Source organism: Eptatretus burgeri, chromosome 7 (assembly GCF_056783735.1).
Source record: "Eptatretus burgeri isolate ZD-2024b chromosome 7, Ebu_testis_v1, whole genome shotgun sequence".
NCBI classification, from domain to species: domain Eukaryota; kingdom Metazoa; phylum Chordata; class Myxini; order Myxiniformes; family Myxinidae; genus Eptatretus; species Eptatretus burgeri.
This window is the reverse complement of record NC_140967.1, coordinates 27,438,628-27,460,694: the sequence shown is the minus strand read 5'-3', so window position 1 is coordinate 27,460,694 and position 22,067 is coordinate 27,438,628. Positions and strand designations below refer to the sequence as shown.

At 46.3% G+C, this 22,067-nt stretch overlaps 1 protein-coding gene across 3 annotated transcripts in view; it reads left to right on the top strand.

Annotated features, from left to right (window-relative positions):
* The window catches only part of TM7SF2 (transmembrane 7 superfamily member 2), a 68,163-nt gene that overhangs the window by 4,233 nt on the left and 41,863 nt on the right, over positions 1–22,067 (top strand). The window contains exons 2-4 of one of the 3 annotated variants that reach the window (XM_085887799.1): positions 9,623–9,721; positions 21,347–21,509; positions 21,682–21,930. In XM_085887799.1, coding sequence (XP_085743925.1) covers positions 9,636–9,721; positions 21,347–21,509; positions 21,682–21,930 — 498 coding nt within the window. In that variant the 5' untranslated portion in view covers positions 9,623–9,635. The remainder of the gene's footprint in view (positions 1–9,622; positions 9,722–21,346; positions 21,510–21,681; positions 21,931–22,067) is intronic. The other 2 variants (XM_085887800.1, XM_085887801.1) reach the window with 2 other exon arrangements.

Here is a 22,067-nt window from a genome sequence, read left to right as displayed (position 1 = left end):
ATCAGTGGGGCCGCTCACCCTATACTGAGCACGAACTTTGCCGGCAAACGGAGTCACAAAATAGCGGCGCTGCCGCATCTCAGCGCAACACGGAGCGAGCTGCTATTATTAGCGCAACTAATGGCATGACATGAGGCGGGTGCTCCCAGCCACCGTTTCAAACCACCGGGTCATGGCAGGCGTGGCAGGAGGCCGGTGCATGCATTGGCAGGCTTCGGATACAAGTATCGAAGGCCTTGGAGCGGTGGAGGAATGGTGATGACTGTATGGCGCAATTGCATTTGTTTGCCTTTAAATTGGACGAGGCACAGCAGCGCGTCGACGAGGTTCAGGAGGATTGGGTGCATAAGGAGTCACAACAATTGGCCGATTCACAGAAACGAATTCGGGAGCTGAAAAAGGACTTAGCCAACACAGGCGAGGTACACAATGGAGTAATGATGAAAATAGAGCGGATTGCCCTTGCGCATGAACGAGCGGAGAGCGAACTGAAGAAAAGAAAAGAGGAGCAAATTAGTAACTCCTGGGATAGAAAGCACATGGAAGAAGAATGGGAAGAAAAGCTAGAAAGGGAAAAAAGTGAGCACGATGTGGAATTGAAACTACTGAAGCGAGAGGTAGAAGAAGGCATTCGGAAAAGAAACAGCCTAGAAGGGACGATAGAAAGAAAAGAGAAGCGCCTGGAAGGCCTAGAGAGATACGGTAGTGCAATGGACGAATTGCGGAAGGAAGCATGCGAAGAAGGTGAGCAGGCCCGTAAAGGTCCAGTCACACCTTGACGTTTTAGCCAGCTTATGCCGATTTTTGGAAAATTTGTTTGGAAAATTTTGGAATAGCCAACAGCTTGGTTTTGATAACATTGAGAGCACGCTGAAAAACACTGCCAAACGTCGTTGTACGCTGGCTTTAAACGTTGTACTTTTCGGTTGTCCTCAAATTTTCCATGCTTGAAATTTTAAGACTTATGCCAGCGTATGACTCACACGTTCGGCATAACGCTGGCCATAAGTTGTAGGCACGTCACGCGATCGTTGACACACGTCGACACACGTTACTTGTGAGTTACTCATAAGTTGAAACACGTGGAGGTAATGTTTAGCATACCCGAAACTTAGGCCAAAAAAAATAAATTGTTGCATTGGCGTAACGGGTCACTGAAAAATAGGGTAGGTCGGTCGGGATCTTTTTTTTTTTTTCTTTTTTTTTTTCCTAATAAATCGCTCCCAAAATCTCCCCCGGCTCGAGTACCACCCTTTTTGTCGGCGGGTTCTGTCCGAAACACTTCCGGGTTTTTGCGATCGCGATCGCAATCAACAAGATACTTGAAAACGATAGCAAAACAACAAAAATAGCAATAAAATTTTTTTTTTTTCAAATTTTTTCGGCAAAATTTTTCCATAGCAAAAAAACAAAAAAAAACGTAGGGTCGGCGGAATTTTAGGGTCGGGCGGGTTACGCCAATGCAACATTTTTTTTTTTGGCCTTATTTCTCACCTATGAGTTACGTGTTGTACTCACGTTACGCGATCGGTTACACACATCGACACACGCTACTTGAAAGGTGCTCACAAGTCGAAACACATCAAGGTAATGGTTGGCATCAGTGTTCCAGACTCCCTGGTTTTTTTTTTTTTAGTTTTTTTTTTTTTCTTCCTTCCTTCGGTATGATGGTGATTTTGACACTTCGATTTCTAGTGCGGTTATAATATAATATAATTAATTGGCTGCCGCTCAACGATTTAAATCATAACCGCACTGTACACTGAACACCGTCATACCGAAGAAAAAAAAACCCGGGAGTCTGGAACACTGACGCTAACCATTACCTTGACGTGTTTCGACTTATGAGAACACCTTACAAGTAACGTGTGTCGATGTGTTTCAACGATCGCATATCGTGCGTACAACTTATTCCCATCGCATGTGGAGCGTGTGTCATACGGCAAGTACGTCATAAAATTTTCAACATGTTTAAAATTACAAGACGTACTCCATTTAATACGACGTATGATAGCGTACTTTAGCGTTCTATTCACGCATACCAAACTTACCCATACCGTATTTGACGTGCGCCAGCTTTTTAGACGCATTTTTCAGAGGTCGGCATACGCTGGCAAGATCGCCAAGGTGTGACTGCGATGTTGACACTTCCTTTTCTGCGGCGGTTATGATTTGAATCGTTGTGCGGCAGCCTTTTCATAACCTATGCCACATCATCGTCGGTGATGCGTGCAGCGTGCTATGCCTAAGTTAGACTATCGTTGGGCATAGGTTGTGAACGCGTTCAGCATTCGTTGGTATAAGTTATCTATAACACAACGAAACGTTCCGTGTCCATTACTAATACGTTATGCATAAGACCAAGTCGTTATGAATAGGTCGGAATCTTTAAAAAAACATCAAAAGTTCAACGTAAGCCAGCGTTTTACATACATATTAATACGTTGCCATTGCTGGCTAAAATGTCAAGGTGTGACTGGGCCTTAAGGAAAAATGGGAAAAAAATTTTTGAGTTGAGGGAACTACAAAAAGAACTGAGGATGTTAAAAGAAGAAATGAGGGAGAACTTGGAAGAATCGGATAGGAAACAAAAGGAACACGAATTGGAAATTTACCAATTAAAGGAGATGAGCAAGAGAATGGATAAAGTGAGGAAGGAAGAATGTGAAAGAGGTGTGGAGATGAGGACAGAATTAGAAAAAAAAGCTTCTGAGTTACTGAAACACCAACACAAAGAAACGGGATTACAAAACGAACTGAAGATGTTGAGTGAGGAAAGAACGAGAACGGAGAATGAAACGTTAAGGAACCACACTGTGCAGATCACACAATTAGAAGCCAAGGCCAGATTAAAGAATGAGGAACAAGAAAGACAGTGGAATAGAAAACACAAAGAACAAGGAATGAGACAGGAGAAAGAAATCAGCCAATTGAAGGAAATAACAAGATTGCAGAATGAGGAACAAGAGAGACAGTGGAATAAAAAGCAAAAAGAGTATGAATTTGAGACTGAACAACAAAAGGAAAAAAACAAGGTTGGAGTACGAGGAGATAGTGACAGAACAAGGAATGAGACAGGAGAAGGAAATCGGCCAATTGAAGGAAATAACGAGATTGCAGAAGGAAGAACAAGAGAGACAGTGAGATAAGAAACAAAAAGAACAAGGAATGAAAAAAAGAAAGACAAGAACAACTGAAGGGGAAAGCAAGGTTGAAGTACGCGGAGATAGTGGAGGAAGAACGAATGAAACAGGAAAAGGAGATCGGCCAATTGAAAGAAACGATGAGATTGGAGAATGAAGAACATGAGAGACGGTGGGGTAGAAAACAAAAACGATATGAATTTGAGATTAACCAAGTCAAGGAGAGTGCAAAATTGGAGTCCACAGAGATGGAAAAGCTCCGGAAAGATAACGAACAGCGAAGGGGGCTCAGAGAGGAAGAACGACTCGAATGGGAAGGAAAATGGATACAGGAAGAAATGGAAATAATAAACAAGGAAATAAAATGTATAGAGACTCGGGTGATAGAAAAAGTAGAGGAGAGACTACACGATAAAGACGGGGTGATAAACGAGCACACACACAGAGTTAGTGGAGGACGATGAGGGGGAGCTCGGGGAATGTCTCGTGACCTGGTGCAAGCAGCCGGATAGCCTCCTTCAGGAACGAAGGGAGGGACTGCCCCCTTGAGGCGGATCACGACCAGGTGGGTCCGGTCGTGCCGAACGAGTTAGAGGGGGCGAGTGCTCTGGACGGGTGCACACGGAGCTTGGGGGGTTTGAAGACCCCGGAACCCCTTGTGGTGGCACTAAGCCCCAGTGCGATTGTCCCGGTGCGTGTGTTCACAAGTGTGGTGAAATGTGTGCTGAAACGTGCACATAGCATGGGTGAAAGGCGTTGTGTGAAAGGGACCGCGTGTGTGAGTAATATGGTGTGCGTGGTTGCAAGTGAGCCGAAGTGCGTGCCGCCCAGCACGCCGTGTATATATGAAACACCCTGTGTGAGTGAAAGGCCGTGTATGAGTGGAACCACGTGTGCGAGTGAAAGGGCATGCGTGAGTGAACGGCCGTGTGTGAGAGGGACCGTGTGTGTGAGGTCGCTGTATGTGAGGGAGATGGCTGCTAGCATGCGGGAACACGCAACCGCGTGCCCGAGTGAGAGTGCCATCTCGAGGTGTGTGAGTGTTGTGGCACGGGGGAATTTGTGCGCGAGAGTGCGACGAAGACGGTGCCTGACTGTGGACAAAGGCTGAGTAGCGGCCGTAGCTATTTTTGGGACCATGCCGGGTTTGCACGGCATCGTGTATGGGGTCCGTGTTGTGCAATGCACGAGGCCGCCACGTGCGCGCCTGTGGGAGTGAAGCCCGGTCCGCAAACGCAAGCGGTGGATTAGCCGATCCTGTGGACGGACAGAAGGTAGGCTGGATACGGATTTGGACCGGATGGGTTCTCCACACAAGCGTGTGTGTGAAGCTCCTACAGGCAGAGCAAATGTGTTCATGTGGGGAACCCCTCGAAACGCGAGGCTTGTTTTTTTTGATGTGCAGGGTGACATCATGGCTGCACGTAGGGTTGGAATCCGGCAGGAGGGAAGTCCCTGCCGGATGGTACCGTCCGAGAGGGGACGAGGTGCGCCAAGCGCGAACAGCTGCCATGACGTCACGGAGAGTAGAGCGCAGGTTGCGAGTTGCCGCGCTGGTGCACACATTAAAAAAAAAAACAAGGCTCGCTTCAGGTGAACAGGATTCCCGGGCAGGGGGTGGAAGATCCCCCTGCCTGGGCACAGGAATGGAACGAGTTAGGGGGAAGGGTTAGCTTAGCTCGACCGGCTCCATGGGGCAGGGATAAGTCCTAATGGGGCCCGTGGAATGGAATAGTTGGAGAGATTGTAGTTGAGATTTAGGAATGGAGATAAAAATGAAATTTGGAGACAGTGACAGACTTGTGAGTGTGTAGTGGGGCCGTAGCTTAGCTACGTAGTGTTAAAAGGAACGTGCTGTAGTGTAAGGGACGACGAGGGAGCACGGGTTAGTTGAGGGATGAGCAAGCAGAATGGCAGTGATCAGCGATGGTGTGAAATGGAAAAGGTACTTGATGAGTGAGTGAGGTCAGCGAGCCTGTGGGTATGGAGTGGATGTGGTATGCATGGTGTGATGAGTGATTGGCGGGAGGAGTGATTCCCACCCAAGGGACCCCGGGGCAGAATAATGTGAGTTAGTGGGTTAGACAAATTGACAAAATGGAGGTCGTTTTGCTGTTGGTGGGAGTGTAGGCTCGAAACCTGTTTGGAGGGGTGCAGGAGCCCTGTTGATGGGCTGGGAGCATGGCTACGAACGGTGAGTATCGCTGAGTGGGTACCCTGGGCACCGGGCTAGTCGGCGGTGGTCGGCCAAGGGTCCATGGGGGGCCGGGATAGCGTAGTGGGCACGGGTGGCCCGCATGATGCGGGGCCCGTGGCGCCAAATGCCACGGGGGCAGTGTACTGGGCACAGGCGACCCTCGGAAAGGGACCCGGGGGTGCCAACATGCTACGTGGGCATTGAGGGGGAGTCACCAGTGAGGGCACTCCCCAGTTTTTAGGGAGCTGGTAGGCTCGGAGGCAGTGTAGTGCTCGGGGGTGCCATTGTTGGAAAATCGGCAGAGGGTAGTTCCTGCCAAGGGAGCCACGCGTCCTAGCCATGAGACCGTGTGAGGGCACGGAAGGAAAATAGGAGGGCGAGGCCCGAAATTGTGAGGACACCAACACAAGCGACGGGAATCTGGGTTGATAGAACCAATAGATTAAGTGAGAGGCGCTTTTGGAAAGCCCCGGGGTAGTTAACAGGTAAATGGTTAGGGTAGATTAGGAAGTGTACCCCTCTGCACCATCCATCCCTTCGCTCTCGTTGTGGGCCGCTGGACCCACTTTGGGTTGAGATCGCTGAAGTCTGAGGAGGCCATTCTGAAGCTTAAATTGGGCCTTGGCACAGGACGCTAGCTCTCCCTTATTCCCCTCTCGGAAGGGAACGTAGGGGTTGGGAGTAGGCTAAGACAGGATAGGTTAGCCGAACAAAGACTGTAAAGGGGGTTAGGAGACGAATTTATAGAAGGGAGATAAAAATAAAAATAAAACAAAACAATAAGTTGGGGCTAAATTTGATTTTTTTTTTTGCAAACGAAGGGAGTGGGTATGGACAGAGACAGGCAAAGGCGATAGGTTGAGGGGGGAGACAGTAGGGTAGGTCCGAGCCCACCTTCCGAGTGGCTAGCACCACCGCACTCCCTCCACCAACCTCCTTGAACAAGGCAAGAGGCTGGCCAACTCCATCTGCCGTCTGTTTTTACTGCAAGGCCTGTGCCGGTCGGATCATCTGCCGGCTGTTTTACTACAAGGCCTGTGCCGGTCGGATCATCTGCCGGCTGTTTTACTACAAGGCCTGTGCCGGTCGGATCATCTGCCGGCTGTTTTACTACAGGGCCTGTGCCGGACGGCTTCACCACCGGCCCGTTTTGCTACAACGGCCTTGTCTTGCCATGCCTTGCCTGCTTGCCTTTGCCTTGGCCCCATGCCTGTCCCATTTCTGTTTTGCATTTTCCCCCATTCAGCCTGGTGTTGGCGCAGTGGTTAGGGCAGTGGCTTGGGATCCAAAAGGTCCTGAGTTCAAGCCCCCTTGGGCCACTGAATTAATACACTAGGGGGTTGACTCAGCCTGTCATCCTTCCGAGGTCGGTGAAGTGAGTACCAGTGTACTGGGCCGGTGTATACACCGGTTAAAATAGGTGTACCATATCCCTGTGTCGTAAGAGGCGACCAGGGTTGTGTCAGGAAGGGCATCCGGCGTAAAACATGTGCCAAATCACTATGCGGATCATACGGATGATCCGCTGTGGCGACCCCTAACGGGAGCAGCCAAAAGAAGAAGTAGAAGAAGATTTGCCCCCATTCATCACCATGTGCGCCAGGATCATCGTGCGTGCTGCAGGGACTGCCCTGTCGGCAGCCGCATCACGGGACTGCATTGGCAGCCCGTGCACCGCTTGTGTTCACTGCTCTCATTTCAAGGGGGAGGCCTAGGACTGCGTTTGAGCAGCCGACCACATTCCCTGCACCTGCATTTAGTTCATGAGCCAGAGACTGCATGTGAGCAGCCTGGCTCCATGCTGTTTTTTTCCACAGAGTCCATCGATCCTGGGCCATGGTTTAGTGTAAAATTACAAGGTTTAGGTTAAGGTTAAGATTGTACATGGTTTTCCTTGCCCCCTGCATGTTTGTCATTGCGCCAGCAATTTATTTAAGTCGTCTGTATGAGTGGGTTTGTTTAGTAAGTTACTCAGCCCGTAGGTTATTTATTTTTGGGAACATGAATACCCTAAATGTCGCACTCAGGGATCCGAAGGTAAATCGTACAAGGAGGAGAGAACTTACACATGATGGCACACGAAAATTCGACGACTCGGGACGAGTCTGTAAAAGGGGGAGGGGGTGGTGTTACGGCTGTGGAAATTCGCAGAACACCATGAAGGTTCCGTAGTTCAGTTAGATTTCCCCACCGTTGTTTAATGCAAATTATTCGTGTCACAGGGCTGTGATCCTTTGAGATAGCCGTTTTTCTTTACTATCGTTATTTTGGATCAACAACCACATCTCCACCACCATTACAACAACCAACATAGGTCCCCTTAACCACAACGCCAACCACGCCACCAACGCCACAACCACGATCGCCTCTACCGCCAACCACCTAACCACCTTCGCCGCTATGCCAGCAATCAACTCCCTTCTTCTCCACGGACACATTACAACCCTCTCTCCGCATTCATTCAATACGCGAGCAAAAGGAAACCCAAGGAACCTCGATGGCGCACGGATTTTTCCCGCCTAATATTCCCGCCTGTTTTCTCCACACTTGGTGTGGGGGAGGGTCGAGGCAGATCGTTCGCCATTGGTCGGTTCGTGGAATGAGGCGCTGGGAACGGAGGAACGCTCCTTTTTGGGAAGCTTCTCGCAGGAGCTGGAAGGGGGGCACAGCAGAAAACTGGGAGGAGCAAGGGATTGGACCCCAGGGGATATAAGGGCGTGCAGGACGCCAGGTCTGGCAGCTCGTGTGGTTTGCTTCGTGCATGGTTTTCTTCGTGGTGGCAGCGCAGCTCGTGTGTTTTTGTCTTCGAGCCTTTTCTGGTCTGGTGATTGCTGCTGCTTCGTGGTGGTTCAAGCTCCGGGTGCCTTCCCTCTGAGTGCCAAGTCATGAGGGTTGTGCCGGGGTTTCCTTATTTTTTGGAGGAGGAGGCTACCATTAAAAAGTAGCAGGTTACCATCACCGCGAGCGAAGCGAGCGCAGCTGTATGGCCGGGGTCCAGGGCCCTAGGCGGGCCCTGGAAGCCGGAGGAGCCTAGATGGCTGGAGATGCATTCTAGCATGATTTCTGACATGAAATAGTTCTCATCATGCTGTTGGGGTGGAAAACTCCACAAAAACAGGTGGTTTTTTTTTCTTTCATTCATTTTATGCATATTTCCCCTCTTCGATTTCATTTTACTTTGTTAAATATTGTTTATTATTATTTTATTATGTTTTGTTTTGATTTAATAAACAGCTCAAACTAATAACTTTAGACTAGTTTATTGTTTGAAAATGAATGATAAACATGTATTTAACTTCACTCGTTTTCTGATAATTTCTTTATTCGATGTCAGCTGGCTTCAATCAGTCAACCAATCAAACAGTCTAAGTGTGAATACTGCGTCACAGTCACAATCCCAATTTTGTTAAACTTCCACCTTACATTATCCGCCAATATCGTGTTGTTTATACCATCAAGAAAAGCTCGCAAGTCTATGGTACATGCATGTACCTGCGGTACCAGTATTCAGTTGGCCAGTTCACAGCTGCTCATACTTGGCCTTCACTTCAGTGAATAAATGGCGATTTTTCAGTGCAAATAACCACGAATAATAAGATGTACAAAAGCTGCTTTAAGCTTATAGGCTAATTACTTTATAAATTAAAAAGGCACAATGGGTGACCTTGTAATTTGGAGCCGCATCACTTGACAAAAGCTCAAAATGGACGAGGTGAAACGCGTGTTTCGTGAAACAACAACAACGTCGCACTCGTGAGAGTGCAAGTTTAGACCAGTTACTGATGGCCAGAAGTTTACCTCCAATGTCTTTGGACTTCTTCAAAAATGCAAAGTCAAACAGGGATTTTCGTTTCGATGCCATCGTTTCGGCACCAAAACTGCGAGGCCTACAAAGTTTATTTTATTGAGGTCATTGCTGTATGGTATCAGGGACTCAGGCCAACAGTCCAAAACGAGGCTAAAGCAGAGAACTCTATTGCAGGAGGCGGTTTTATCTGCTTGTGTTATTTTTAGGTCAGTGCTGTGCGAGACCTGGCGAGAGTACTAACAGTAAAAGTAAGCCCGCTTTTATCGAAATACTCATGTGTTTTCGTCTCGGATTTCAAAATAGGGGGTGTTGAGATTTCGTGGTGACAAAAAAAATAATAATAATAAAAAATAAAAATCGATAAATCGGCGCTGAAGTCGGCGGCGACCTTTGTCATTTTTTCTCTGAGTAGACGGCTGCGGGTCACCGGTAACTGGCTTCTAAGAAAACCCCTGGTTGTGTGCGGTGGTCCAGGGTCGAGGCGCGCATGAGAGGAGAGTGCCGGAGAGAGCTCGCCGACCGTCGCACCACGAGGGTGCAGGTAACCAGCGTCGGTCTCGTGGGGCCCATTCGGTCAGCCAAGTCCCACGCCATAAAGGCCCACGGGCCCAGTCTGACCCCCCTGTCTATGGGGGTGGTCTAATCCTTTTCTTTTTTCTTTCCAATGAATGTTGGTGGTGCCGTGTCCATAAGTAAAACTGTTAAGTGACTGTACGTTAATAATAAATTACTGCTTATATTCGGTTGTAATGCTTTTGCTTTGTCTGTATACGTGATTGCTTTTGTCTCTGCATACGTGTATGATTATTTCATTGCCTTGCCTGCATACGTGTTGTGTGTAAATTATAAATAAATGTGCTTGGTTCAAATGTACCAAGCTGTTGCGTCATTTTCTCCCTATTGGAAATGCCATCTTGCATCGTGGAATAAATAGTTGGGGTTGTTAAATACCCGGTAAATAGAATCAGATCCGGCGAGGTCAGGTGATAATACCCGCTCGGTTATCACTGCAGAACGGAACGAACGGCTTGGGCGGTTCGTGTCCCAGCCGACCTGCGCCAAGGTACGGTCTCCCGGTTAGCTATCCACGTGGGTACTTGGGCATATCGAGATTCGGCGATTGACCCTATCTTGTGTGGGTAGAAAATTGGCTAGGCCGTGGTGGGGTTGAAGACCCACCCGTGACAGGGTTCCGGCGTTGCTCCGGAAGGTCACGACTGAATTGTCTGTTCGGTGGGCAAGCTGCTACTATTCGTGGAAAGCGGCAGTTTGCAAGCCGGCGGGTGCAAATTCGTAACAATATTAATCGGACAAGTGGTTCCCAAGTTATGGCCATTTATTTACCAAACCAATGACAGGACACGTTGCTGTGTAGGCGTGGCCGACGGGGAAAGGGCGCCTTTTAGTTTCCAATGACAGGACACGTTGCTGCGTAGGCGTGGCCGTTGGGGAAGAGATCCTCAGCCGCGTTCCCCATTATGGGTTACAACGTACGGACTTCCGGATAGTGATGACTTGCTGTATTCTAATAATTTCTCGATTTCTTCTGCGCATTTATAGATAAACACAATGCCTCAATCCAGTCGTCGTTTACGAGAGCGAAGGAACGGCCTGTGTGGTTGTTTGAAAGTTTTTTTTTTTTGCACGTACAGCCACGCATGTACGGGCACGCCAGAGCGAAGGAACGGCCTGTGTAGTTGTTTCTGGAACGCGGTTTGAATGTTTGGTTTTTTTTGCATGTACGGCCACGCACGTACGGGCACGCAAGAGCGAAGGAACGGCCTGTGTGGTTGTTTGAAAGTTTTTTTTTTGTTTGTTTTGTATTTGCACGTATGGCCACTCACATACGGGCACGCGAGAGCGAAGCAACAGCCTGTGTGGTTGTTGTTTCTGGCACGTGGTTTGAATGTATTTTTAAATTATTATTATTTTTTATCTTTTTGCACGTACTACTATATATAACTTGAGAAATGTCTGTTTTGTTGACTTGTATTGCACTAGCATTGAACTTGTCGCTTCACTGACGGTAGTTGAACAACACAACTTGTACTTGTGTTACAGTGGAGTAATACCGTTTATTGACGGTCAATATTTGCAACAACAAAAAAATTAATCCCAGAAACATTTTGTTCACTGCTAACATCCCAGCGTTAATTTTCATAATATTGTTACGGCTGTGGAAATTTGCAATAGACCATAAAGGGTCCTTGGATTAGTTATGATGCTAAGTTCATGTGTAGTTAGTCCACACCTGTTGTTTAGGGGGAATATGTGTGATTCATCCGGGCTGCAATGCTTTGAGTTGGCCATTTTTCTTTCTCTATCGTTATTTTGTACCATTAAGCCGCCAACAACTCAAACACCACCACCTTCACCTCTTTACCTCCACAACTCCATCCCGCAAACATCGCTTCACCGCCATTCCCAAACGACGCCCGCCAACCACCAAACCATCACAGCAAACCCCCACCACCTTCGCCTTTCTCCTTACACAACCATCAACCACACCACTAGTCAACACCGAACGTCGTGCTGTCCAGGGCCCGTTCGGTGATTCTTGCCGAACCCGCTGTGAATGCATTCCTTTTAGGAGAGGAAAACTGATCAGGAAGGCTTCACACCCATTTTCTTCCATCCAATGACTGAGCATCGGGTGGCATGGCCCCGCCTCCGAACCCGCTGTGAATGCGTTCCTTTTAGGAGAGGAAGACGGATCAGGAGAGGCTCACGCCCTTTTTTCCCCGTCCAATGGGCGAGCGTCGGGCGGTATGGCCCCGCCTCCAAGCGCGTTTTGATCCGCGAATCTGCATACAATACAATCTGCATACGAATCTGCATGTCTATAAAGACTCGAGAACAACGCAGCTCGTGTGTGGAGAAGGGTGCAGAAAGTGTGCAGAAAGTGGCGCCAGTCGGTGGGCAGAAAGTGTGCAGAAAGTGGCGCTAGTCGGAAGTCATGGAGGCTGAGGTTTATGTTGCGGGGATCGGATGGCGAAGGGGACGGAGCTCGGAGGTGAGGTCGAGGGACGGGTCGCGGCGTGAAGCAGGGACGCGGAAGAGGGCTCAGGGGCGAGAGTTCGCCAGAGACGATGCGGTCCCGGGACCCCGCTAGCGGGACGGAGCATCTGCTATTCCCCTCTTCCCACCCCGAGCATCAACAATTTCCCCCATCCACGCTGAGATAGTGTCGGTAACCCCGTCCGCTCCCTGACCCAACCGTGGTGCCGACCAACACGTGCCTGCGCAACACACGCCTGGAGGAGCTCACCGACCATACCAGGGGCACGGAGTCAGGCGCGTTACGCGGACATTGCGGCGAGCCCGCCATTGCGCCACGAGGGCCCGGGTAAGACCCCTTCGGTCTCGTGGACCTGGCGATCACCCAGGTCCCACGTTCATTTGGTCCATGGACCTGTCTGTCTCCTTGCCTGTGAGGGTGGCTTGTGTTTTCTTTGCTTTTGGTGTAAATATGTGTGTGTGTGGCGCCAGTCTACAAAGTAAACCCGTATAAGAGCTTGTACATTGCGTTATTCGGTTTTAACTCTGCGTATTGTTCTTGCTTTGACTGTGTACGTGCATTTTTGTATGATTGTAAAATATGTGCTTGTCTGCGTGCGAATTAAAAGTGCTTGTCGAACTGTTTCCCGTTTCGTTGCGTCCTTTCCTTCGTTTGAAAGTTCCATCTTGCATCATGTAAGGGATTGGTAGAGGGTGTAGACACCCAATAAATAATGTGAACCGTCGAGGTCGACGATAACTCCGCTCGGTTATCCCTGCAGCACGGAACGAGCTGCTTTAGCGGTTCACGTCCGAAGTCGACCTGCGGCGTGGTACAACTCCTCGGTACGCTACCCGCGCGGGTACTTAGGTATATCGACATTCGGCGATTCACCCTATTTCGCGCGGGTAGAATGCGGACTGGGTCATGGTGAGATTAAACCCCCACCTGTGACTGGCTCCTGGCGGTAGTTCCAAGAGGTTCACGACTGAATTGTCCGTTCCGGTGGGCGACTCGTCGTGATTCGAGTTACGTGGCTGATCGCATGACGGGCGGGCGAAATTCATAACAATATGCACCCTTATTCACCAAAAACAATATTAATTCCTTAATGTTCTCAAAGATCAGACAGTCGTTTTTTTTCAAGCTCCAAACTGCAATTCTCATTTATCATGACTACTACTGTAAAGATCTAACCTGTGGCTAGACATAACACCGTCATATGATGTCCCAGACGTAACGCCGTCTTTCCTAATGCCTAGCATCTGGCAATCAGCCCGACATCTATTGACATCAAATACAGTCAGATATATGGGATCTGGTGTTCAACTGCGGTCAGCGAAGTGACGGAATGGGTTGAGTGCTGGACGCTGGGATAACGTGCACGTCTGTAGAGGCCCAGCCAAGTGCTTGACGTAGCTCCATAATGATGTCTCAGTGAAAAGAGCGTGACACAGAGGGATGGACGGACAGACGGAGAAATCAATTTACTTTAATATATTGTTATAGCCACGCGGCCAGTCCGGGAATGACCGAATAACGTGGGCTGTCGAACAGCCATGGCTGCCAGCCGGGTTTGACACCCCAAACCAGGGTTACAGGCCCAAAGTCTTGATACCTCGTCACAGGGCACAAAGGCAACCAAGGGTTACGTACTCATATGGTGCGCCAGTCAGATGTACTTTCGAGTGGTTGGTTGTGATGCACCATATGTTACTTTACTTAACGCGAATCGCTTTCACCCAATTATGCACCTTGAGGGCACCGATCATAAAAACTCAAGCACTCGTACAGCAAGAATGGAGGCCAGGCAGGAGTAACAGTTCATGGGTTGTTATTAAAATAAATACCACAGCAAATCATCAAGAAGTGATACACAAATAAACAACAAACAATATGCCTCCAAATTACCGCCAACACGATCCCAAGCGACACACATTTCTCAACAGTTCTTATCTTAAGGTCCATTCAATTACTTGACAAGAACAAAGTACAGGGAATACAAACAACAAACAATACCAAGAGGTCGAGTTCACACCTGGAAGCAAGCTGTGCAAGAGCCCATACGCAGAGTTATGGGCAGCTGTCTGGTGCAAACCGCTGTAAAAACTCGTAAGATCTGTAATTGTGGCTTCCTCAAAGCCCTCTTTACTTGAAGGATTAAATGTTCACAGCTCCGATGCTCTCTGCCCTCCACATCCAGAGACTCAGGTACTCTCCATCCTCCTGCCGTTCCTCCAAATGGCTGTCTATTTCTTGGCTTTTATGTCTCTCTTCCAGTGCAGCTTAAACAGTCAACCGCCTCTTCGAGCCTGCTGCGTCACCAGCAGAACTCCAAATCGCTCCCTCTCTTTTCAAGCAGCCGTTAACAGAACCACCCATGAGATCAGCTGATATGCCTTGTGTATGCGAACTTTTGCAGTGAGGCCAACTGCAGACTTCAGTGCAGATTTGCCATGTCCATTAGCTCCTGTGGTGAGGCTATTGCCAATTTCCTCAATGCAGATTTGCCACACGTTCACATTCTCATGGCTTGAGCTGTAAAGCTCTCATGTGTGCTATGTAAACAGAGCAAAAGGACATTAAAAACATCCCTGGATTTTCCCACCCCATTTTCCCAATTTACTTAATTCGTGAATTTTCCCACCTGGATCTTTCCGACTGGATTTTGTTATGACCAACTTCCCCACCAATGTATCATGCTCATCCTATGCCACAATTAGTGCCTCTGATCCTGTGATTGTGAAGATCAACATCTGTCTGGCCATTCTTAGAGAACAGCCTTGGCGCCGGCAAGTCTGGCAGTTCACTCAAGCTAACTGGCAGGGACTGAAAGCAGCAATCACACTTCAGGACTGGTTTCCTATATCTACTGCCCCTGATATTAATTTGGCCTGGGAATTCCACAGAAACCGGCTGTCTCTTATGCACAGATTCAACCTATCTCGTTTTCAGTTGCCTTACGCATCCTCATGCTCTTGGTTCTCTGAATCCTGTGGTGAGGCAGTTGCTTTAAAACTACTTGCATTCTCCTCCTGAAAAGCAAATCCAACCGAAGACAACCTGAGATCATTCCACAAAGCCCGCAACAAGTGTGTGTGCACTCTTTAGAGAGCCAGAAAACAACATCTGTTCAATTTCAAGAAAGGTTTCAAACTTGTCTCCCTCCTCTAAAATCTGGTGGTGCTACCAAGTCGGTCTCTCGTGTTTGCTGCCCTTCCATCGCTTCCCTCACTTAAATTGGCACCACAGCCGACCTCGCTCGTGAGAAGGTCAAATGCCTCAATGCTGTGTTTGCTTCAAAATCTTGTGCCATAATCCCTTTCTCTCTGTGCCCACCCTAACCAGCATGACCCAACTGCTCCTGCATTCTTTCTTTTGCACCTGAGAAGCTGGAAAAGTTTCTGGCAACCCTCAACTCTGACTCTGCAACTGGATTGGATGGCATCAGCTCACATGTCCTAAAAATCTGCTCTGATGCTGTTGCACTTCCTCTCTGCCCTTTTCACCCTGGAATTCAACTTAAGTCATCCTTTATCTGCTTGGAAATCAGCCAACATCACAGTATTACATAAAAAGGTGCAATGGATCCTTTTAACTTCAGACCGATTAGTTTACTTCCAATCAGCAGCAAGGTCATGGAATCCATCATTTCAGTTGACATAAGACTTTTCTCCAACAGCCTCATCTCAGATCATCAATTCGGATTCAGACCTGGTCTCTCTACCTTAGACAAGCTGCTTCTACTCTCCCAACAATGGATGGAGGCCCTCGATATCAGACCTGAGATCAGGGCAGTTTCTATGGACATAACTCGAGCTTTCTAAACAGTCTGGCATCTGTTCTTTCTCTCCAAACTGTCTGCCTATGGAATCCAAGGCCAACTCCAGTGTTGGAGTACTGACTTCCTCCACTCATAGCCAACGTCTGGTTCTCCAAATAACCCTTTCTCCTCTCCCAATCAAGGCTGGAGTACCCCAAGTCAGTGTTCAAGGCCCCATATTATACCTAATCTTCATCAATGATCTCTTTAACTCTGGAAAATCCTCTTTATCTCTTTGCTGATGATTTCATTCTGCAGTATGCTGTGACATCCCTCATCCTTCTAACAGACGGACGGCAGCCTCTTCCCTCTCCTCAGATCTTGACAAAATCATAAACTGGTCAAACACTTTGACATGTCTTTCAATTCTGAGAAATCCCACACACCCACTTCCTCTCTTTGAAAAGACCGACCATTCCACAAACCCACCCATCAACTTTCATAATAAACATGTCAAAGAGGGTCCGTCACTCAAACTCTTGGATCTCACTCTCAACCATGATTATCTTGGATAAGCTACTTTTCAAAGTTGGCCTCTATAGTGAGACACCAACTGGGCATCCTGTGTCATGCAAAGTCCTTCCTTGGCACACCTGAGGTCCGATTTACCTACAAGGTTTTCATCTGCAGCTTGATGGAGTAGTGCTCTGAGCTGGCTCCCTTGCCTTTCATCTTTCTCAGCTTAATGCCGTGGAAACCAAGCCTTTTAAGATCATTGGATTGCCATCGCCGACAGGTCGGTGGTCTCTTCTTCCACATTGTTTCTGCTCTTGCATCCTCTGCCCTCTCTGTGCTCTGTTTCACACCACCCCCAAGTATCTGCAGGACGACATGGTCCACCATCATCCCCCTTCTAGTGAAACTACCTAAATCCAGTGTCATTTCTCACCTCCACTCATTTGTTCCTCTTCTTTTCCCACCTGTGGAATCAATTTCACATCCTCTTCAATCTCATTCTTCCCCCAGGTCCTCAAGACAGCTGTTCTCCACCATCTCAAATCGTCACCGATCTAAAACCATGATCTTTTCTTCGCTCATTAACCCCACCCAAATCCCCCAGACTTCCAATTTTTCAGTTTTCCCTCCTTGGAGTTTTCTTCTGTATCCATCTTGTCCACCCCATGCATCTTCTGTATCCATCTTGTCCACCCCATGCATCCTCTGTATCCATCTTGTCCACCCCATGTATGCGTGTTTTGTCTGTGACGTCCTGATCCGTTCAGTCTATTTGTTCTTCCAAGAGCTTTGACTATCTACACAAAAAAGTGGTGGTTTTGATTCGTCAACTTTTCCATCAATCTTCATGAGTCAGCAGTCTGATTACTTTCTTTTGCACACTGCTGATGCTTCCTCGACCATTCCATCTGGATCTCTTGTGCCATCCTGTGTGCTGGCCTGCCCCGAGATATCCTTTGCTACATCTATGAGAGTGTACCACCACTGTGGATTTTCCTTTACGTTTAACATGATCAGGGATTTTCTGCATGCTACCGATGCCCCCACGGTGGCTTTCAATGCGCTAAAGGCTCATTCCTTGCCACCACGGCCTAGTAGTTGTGCCTGAACTGGGTCATCTCAACTATATGCTCTTCCCGATATTGCTTCTTGTGGTCTCCTACTTCCAGCACCCTTTAAACAAGTATTTCTTAAAACTTAAAATTCTTCCACCCCCATTTTATTTTATTTTCTCCCTGTTGTCCCTTTAGATACCCCTGCCAATTTGTAGCATTCCAAGTAATAAGTAGATTGCACTTAATAAAGGTGTTGATTCATTTTGTCAAGTGCAATACCGTTCCAGGGAGCAATAACTTATTCTGCGGTGTGAGTAAATTTTGTCCTTTACTCATTTTCATTTTATTAGCTCGCCTGTTCGAAGAACAGAGAGCTATAGCGATACCCCCGGCGTGAGCGTGAGTGTCAGCGTCAGCGTGAAAATGTTAAAGTTTTTGGTGCAAGTTATTTAGAAGCTTGCCATTCATTTAATATGTGTACTAGGATGCTGATATTTGGCATGGAGGTTCCTTTGGGGTATATTATTGATGTAGTGAAGTTGAAATTAAAAAATAATTTCAAATGTTTTAAATTTTTGACCTGTTTTGAACTTAACTTTTTTGTAGCACATCAACGTTAAAGTTTTTGGTGCAAGTTATTTTTTAGAAGCTTGCCATTCATTTAATATGTGTACTAGGATGCTGATATTTGGCATGGATGTTCCTTTGGGGTATACTATTGGTGTAGTGAAGTTGAAATAAAAAATTATTTTTTAAAAATTTGAAATTTCAACCTAAGATGGTGTCAAAGCCACCCAATGCTCGCTTGTTTATACTAGACGCTTGCCATTCATTTTAATATGTGTACTAGTTTACTGATTACAATATACAAATACATATATTGCTTTAAAATTATTTGGATCAGACTTCACTGTAATGGTTTATAAAAAATATTATTAGACTAGTCTTTTAAAAACGATAAATGTAAAACGGGGTCATTTTCATTCTACCTCAGTTCACCCAAGGGTTGTAAACCGACCCCATCAGATTTGGCTAATTTTTTGCATGTATGTTACATATGATAGTCTATGTTCAAATACAAAATTTTAGCAAAATCTGACTAGGGGTTGACGAGATATGACCTTGAGAACTTTTGACCTTTTCGACTGATGTCGCGTTTCCACAAAAATTCAAATCCTCATATCTCAGCAACCCCTTGCCCTATCTCGATTATTTTGGTGTCGTTGGAAAGCTAATTGTCCATAGAATACAAATCCACCATCGGTTCGTCGATCTAATTAAGTTAGGGGTGGATTATTTGTTGACCTGACATTTGACCTTGACCTTGAAGACCTCGTGACCTTGACCTGGCCTTGCATGAAAATGAAAGTTCATAGTCTTCTATAATGTATCAAAAAACTTGAGGGGTAGTATATTTTTGTTCTCGAGATATTTTCGGCCGTTTGAGATGGGAACTTGAAACTTTGGGACATAGTAGATATATGCATGGGGAAGTGCACAACACTGTCAAATTTTTGATATGACCTCGAGGGGCCGGGCCAGAGGGGGTGGGGTCATGGGGGCTGATTTTTAGGTCATCTCAATCATCTCACTTGAGATGACCTAATAACCCCAGTCTCGAAGTATGTCCGTCAGTACGTAAATCCGTCCGTCCGTCCACAATCAAACCGAGTGGAGACAAATAACCAATAGTGGAATGGATAGAGATCGATGAGACGTGCACAACGATATAACCTTCAAGGTCGTCCAATGTCGAGGTCAATGTCACGAGGCTGTCAAAGTTGCGAAAATCGTCTTTCAAATCGTATCTCCTCCCTCATTTATCAAGAGAGATCAAATGTTATTAGTGATTCAGATACTATGGACTATTATCTGGAACAACACGAGCCATTTTTTGGAAATTTGCTCTCGTTCCGATTTTATAGCCCTTCAAACTTCGTTCTGATTCCCCGTATGGGCCGTTCATAAAGTATGTACATACAAAAAAAAAAGTATTAAAAAAATTAATAACCGAAACTCTCCGAGACAAATATTACATTTGAAGCTTTTGTCAGATTTAACTAAAACAATGGAATACAAGTTTATATGTACATACTTACTTTCATTTATGACATTAACATTGTCTTGAATGTCAATTTGTACTTTTATTTTCAAAATTGACGTGTTGTGATATTAAAATATGTTATTATTAAAAGAAAAAGGTAAATTACACTGCTCGGGACTGCATCGTCATGGCTTACAAACATCGGTTCATAAGGAACTGCTGGCTTTGCAAGCGATTAGCGATGTATGAGGGGGATGGGTGGGTGGTCACTAGCCTGCATACAGAGGGGGGTGGGTGGTTTTGAAACCCGGAAGTAGAGCGTACGTACTTTATGAACTGCTCCTATTCCAGTCTGCCACAGAGTTACTTTCGACCTCTGGCAGAGATGACCGGCACTCCCTCTTGGGGGTATTTTTTTAAAGTGTATTTTCCATTGTACATGGTAAATTCTTTTATAAAGAACTTACTTATGTGGCCCCCATGAGTGACAAACAGTCACAGGTTTTACTGTATTTATCCAATTGATTAATTATGAATAATCTATATATTAATACTGAAGGACCAATTTTGTGCTCCTCCTAGCGGTCGCGTCACGTTTTTCTCGGTACTGTGACCTGGACTGAAAGAAACTTCATACCTGTAAGAGTGCATCGCACATAGTGGCAATAGTCAACCTTCAACTCTGAAGCATCTATATATTAATACTGAAGGACCAATTTTGTTCTCCTCTTAGCGGTCATGTCACGTTTTTCTCGGTACTGTGACCTGAGAAGTTTTGACACGGTGTACGTCAAAGTAGACACGTGCACAAATCAGGGGACTTCTTCACAAGGAGTAGTGTACACCAAAAATGTTGTGTACAACGACGTTTTGTAGGCCTCATTAGATAGGGCCATGGAGTACATCGACTGGGATCCGGCTCTTACGAGAGCCGCCACTGGTTGTCATATTGGGCTCATGGAACGGAATCCGTCTGTGATGGGGTTTCGGCTCGTTATAATTAATATTGTACACGGTTCATTCCTATGATTAAATTGATGCACAGCTCTATATTGCTAGACAGTGTTAAATTAATGTTTCATGAAATGTTGACATGCTTGCAATGACTTCTGATTTCGTAAACATAGTAAGTCTTTAGTCATAAAGCACATCAAATAGAAAAGAATAGTCCATCCATTTTGCAAGATAAAATTTCATCTAGCATTAATGGGACAAAGCAGTGCGCGCAGGAATATGCGATGGTGTGCCATCGACAACATAGTTCTCGTGATTGTCATTGTTTCTGGTCTTGTTTGCCTTTAATATATTGTTTATTAAAAAGATAGTGCTACTTGTTTGCTTCCGTGATGCCACTGTTTTAAATTAAACCATTTGGAAGATTTATGAGAACTAGCTTGTAGTGTGAATTGTGAATGGGGGAGAGAAGGAAGGGTATGGATGTGTCAGTGCAGTGGGAAGAAAAGTTAAGGAGAAGATAGTAGGAGGAAGAAGAGGGCAGTTGGGGATTGGGTGAGGCAGGGGTGCAGTTTTCTACTTGCCATATTAAGGGCAAGGGGTGGTGTTGGGGAAGTCAAAAAGTCATTTTTGCCTGAAGAAAGGTGACCACTCATAAAAAGGGTTTCCAGGACACCTACCTTCCATTTAATTAATTTCGATTACATCCTTCATAGGAGGATATATTTTTAAGCCATGCAACTGTTGATAAGAGTTAAAACATTACTAGCACGAGGGGAAAAGATAGTCTTTGCTTTTGCAAATATGACAATCCAGAGTCCCAGTGTTGGTTGTGTATTTACTAATGAGCAATGACTGTGTTTTGAAGCCTCACAATGCCATACGCAGTCGGGAGTGATGTAATGTGCCGGTGGCCGGGAAGTGATGTCTGGTTCCAGGGTCAGATACTGGCCTACAATGAAGAGACACAACAGTACAGTGTTGTTTATGGTGACGGCACTCAATATGACTTGCAAGATGATGACATCCTGGTAAATCACTAGTCAGTGAGATATTTCTTGTCCCATAACAAATTACTACATTATATTTTGTCATCTCAAGAAAACGTTTGGAAAACCATTTTCTATTTCTGCCATTTTCAATGACGTAACAATTTCTGATGAATGTGTGATATTCTTTTTAGATGTCTCTACGGTTTTGCAGTCTGTTCGCAGCTTTGGTCTCAGAAGCCATTCCTCAAGATCGAGATCGAGATCGCAGTCCCCGGGGCATTCAAGCACCAGCTCCCCAGTTACACATGTCAGTCGTCAAAGGAAATTCAATTCTCCAGGTCGACCTGCCAGCAAGTTAAAGAAAACGTACTCTCCGAGCAGAAATAAAACCGGCATATTCCAGGAAGGCATGCAAGGAGGATACGGTGTCGGAATACAAAAGGAAGAAGAATCGTCTCGGGTGAGAAAAAAGTGAAAGGAATTTATTTACCTGGCAGTATATCAAGTTATCATTATTCGTTTTAGCACCGTTTTATCGACCCTGTGCATATTTCTCTTCTGTATCTCCATTCTACTTCTATTCATTCGTATTTTTCC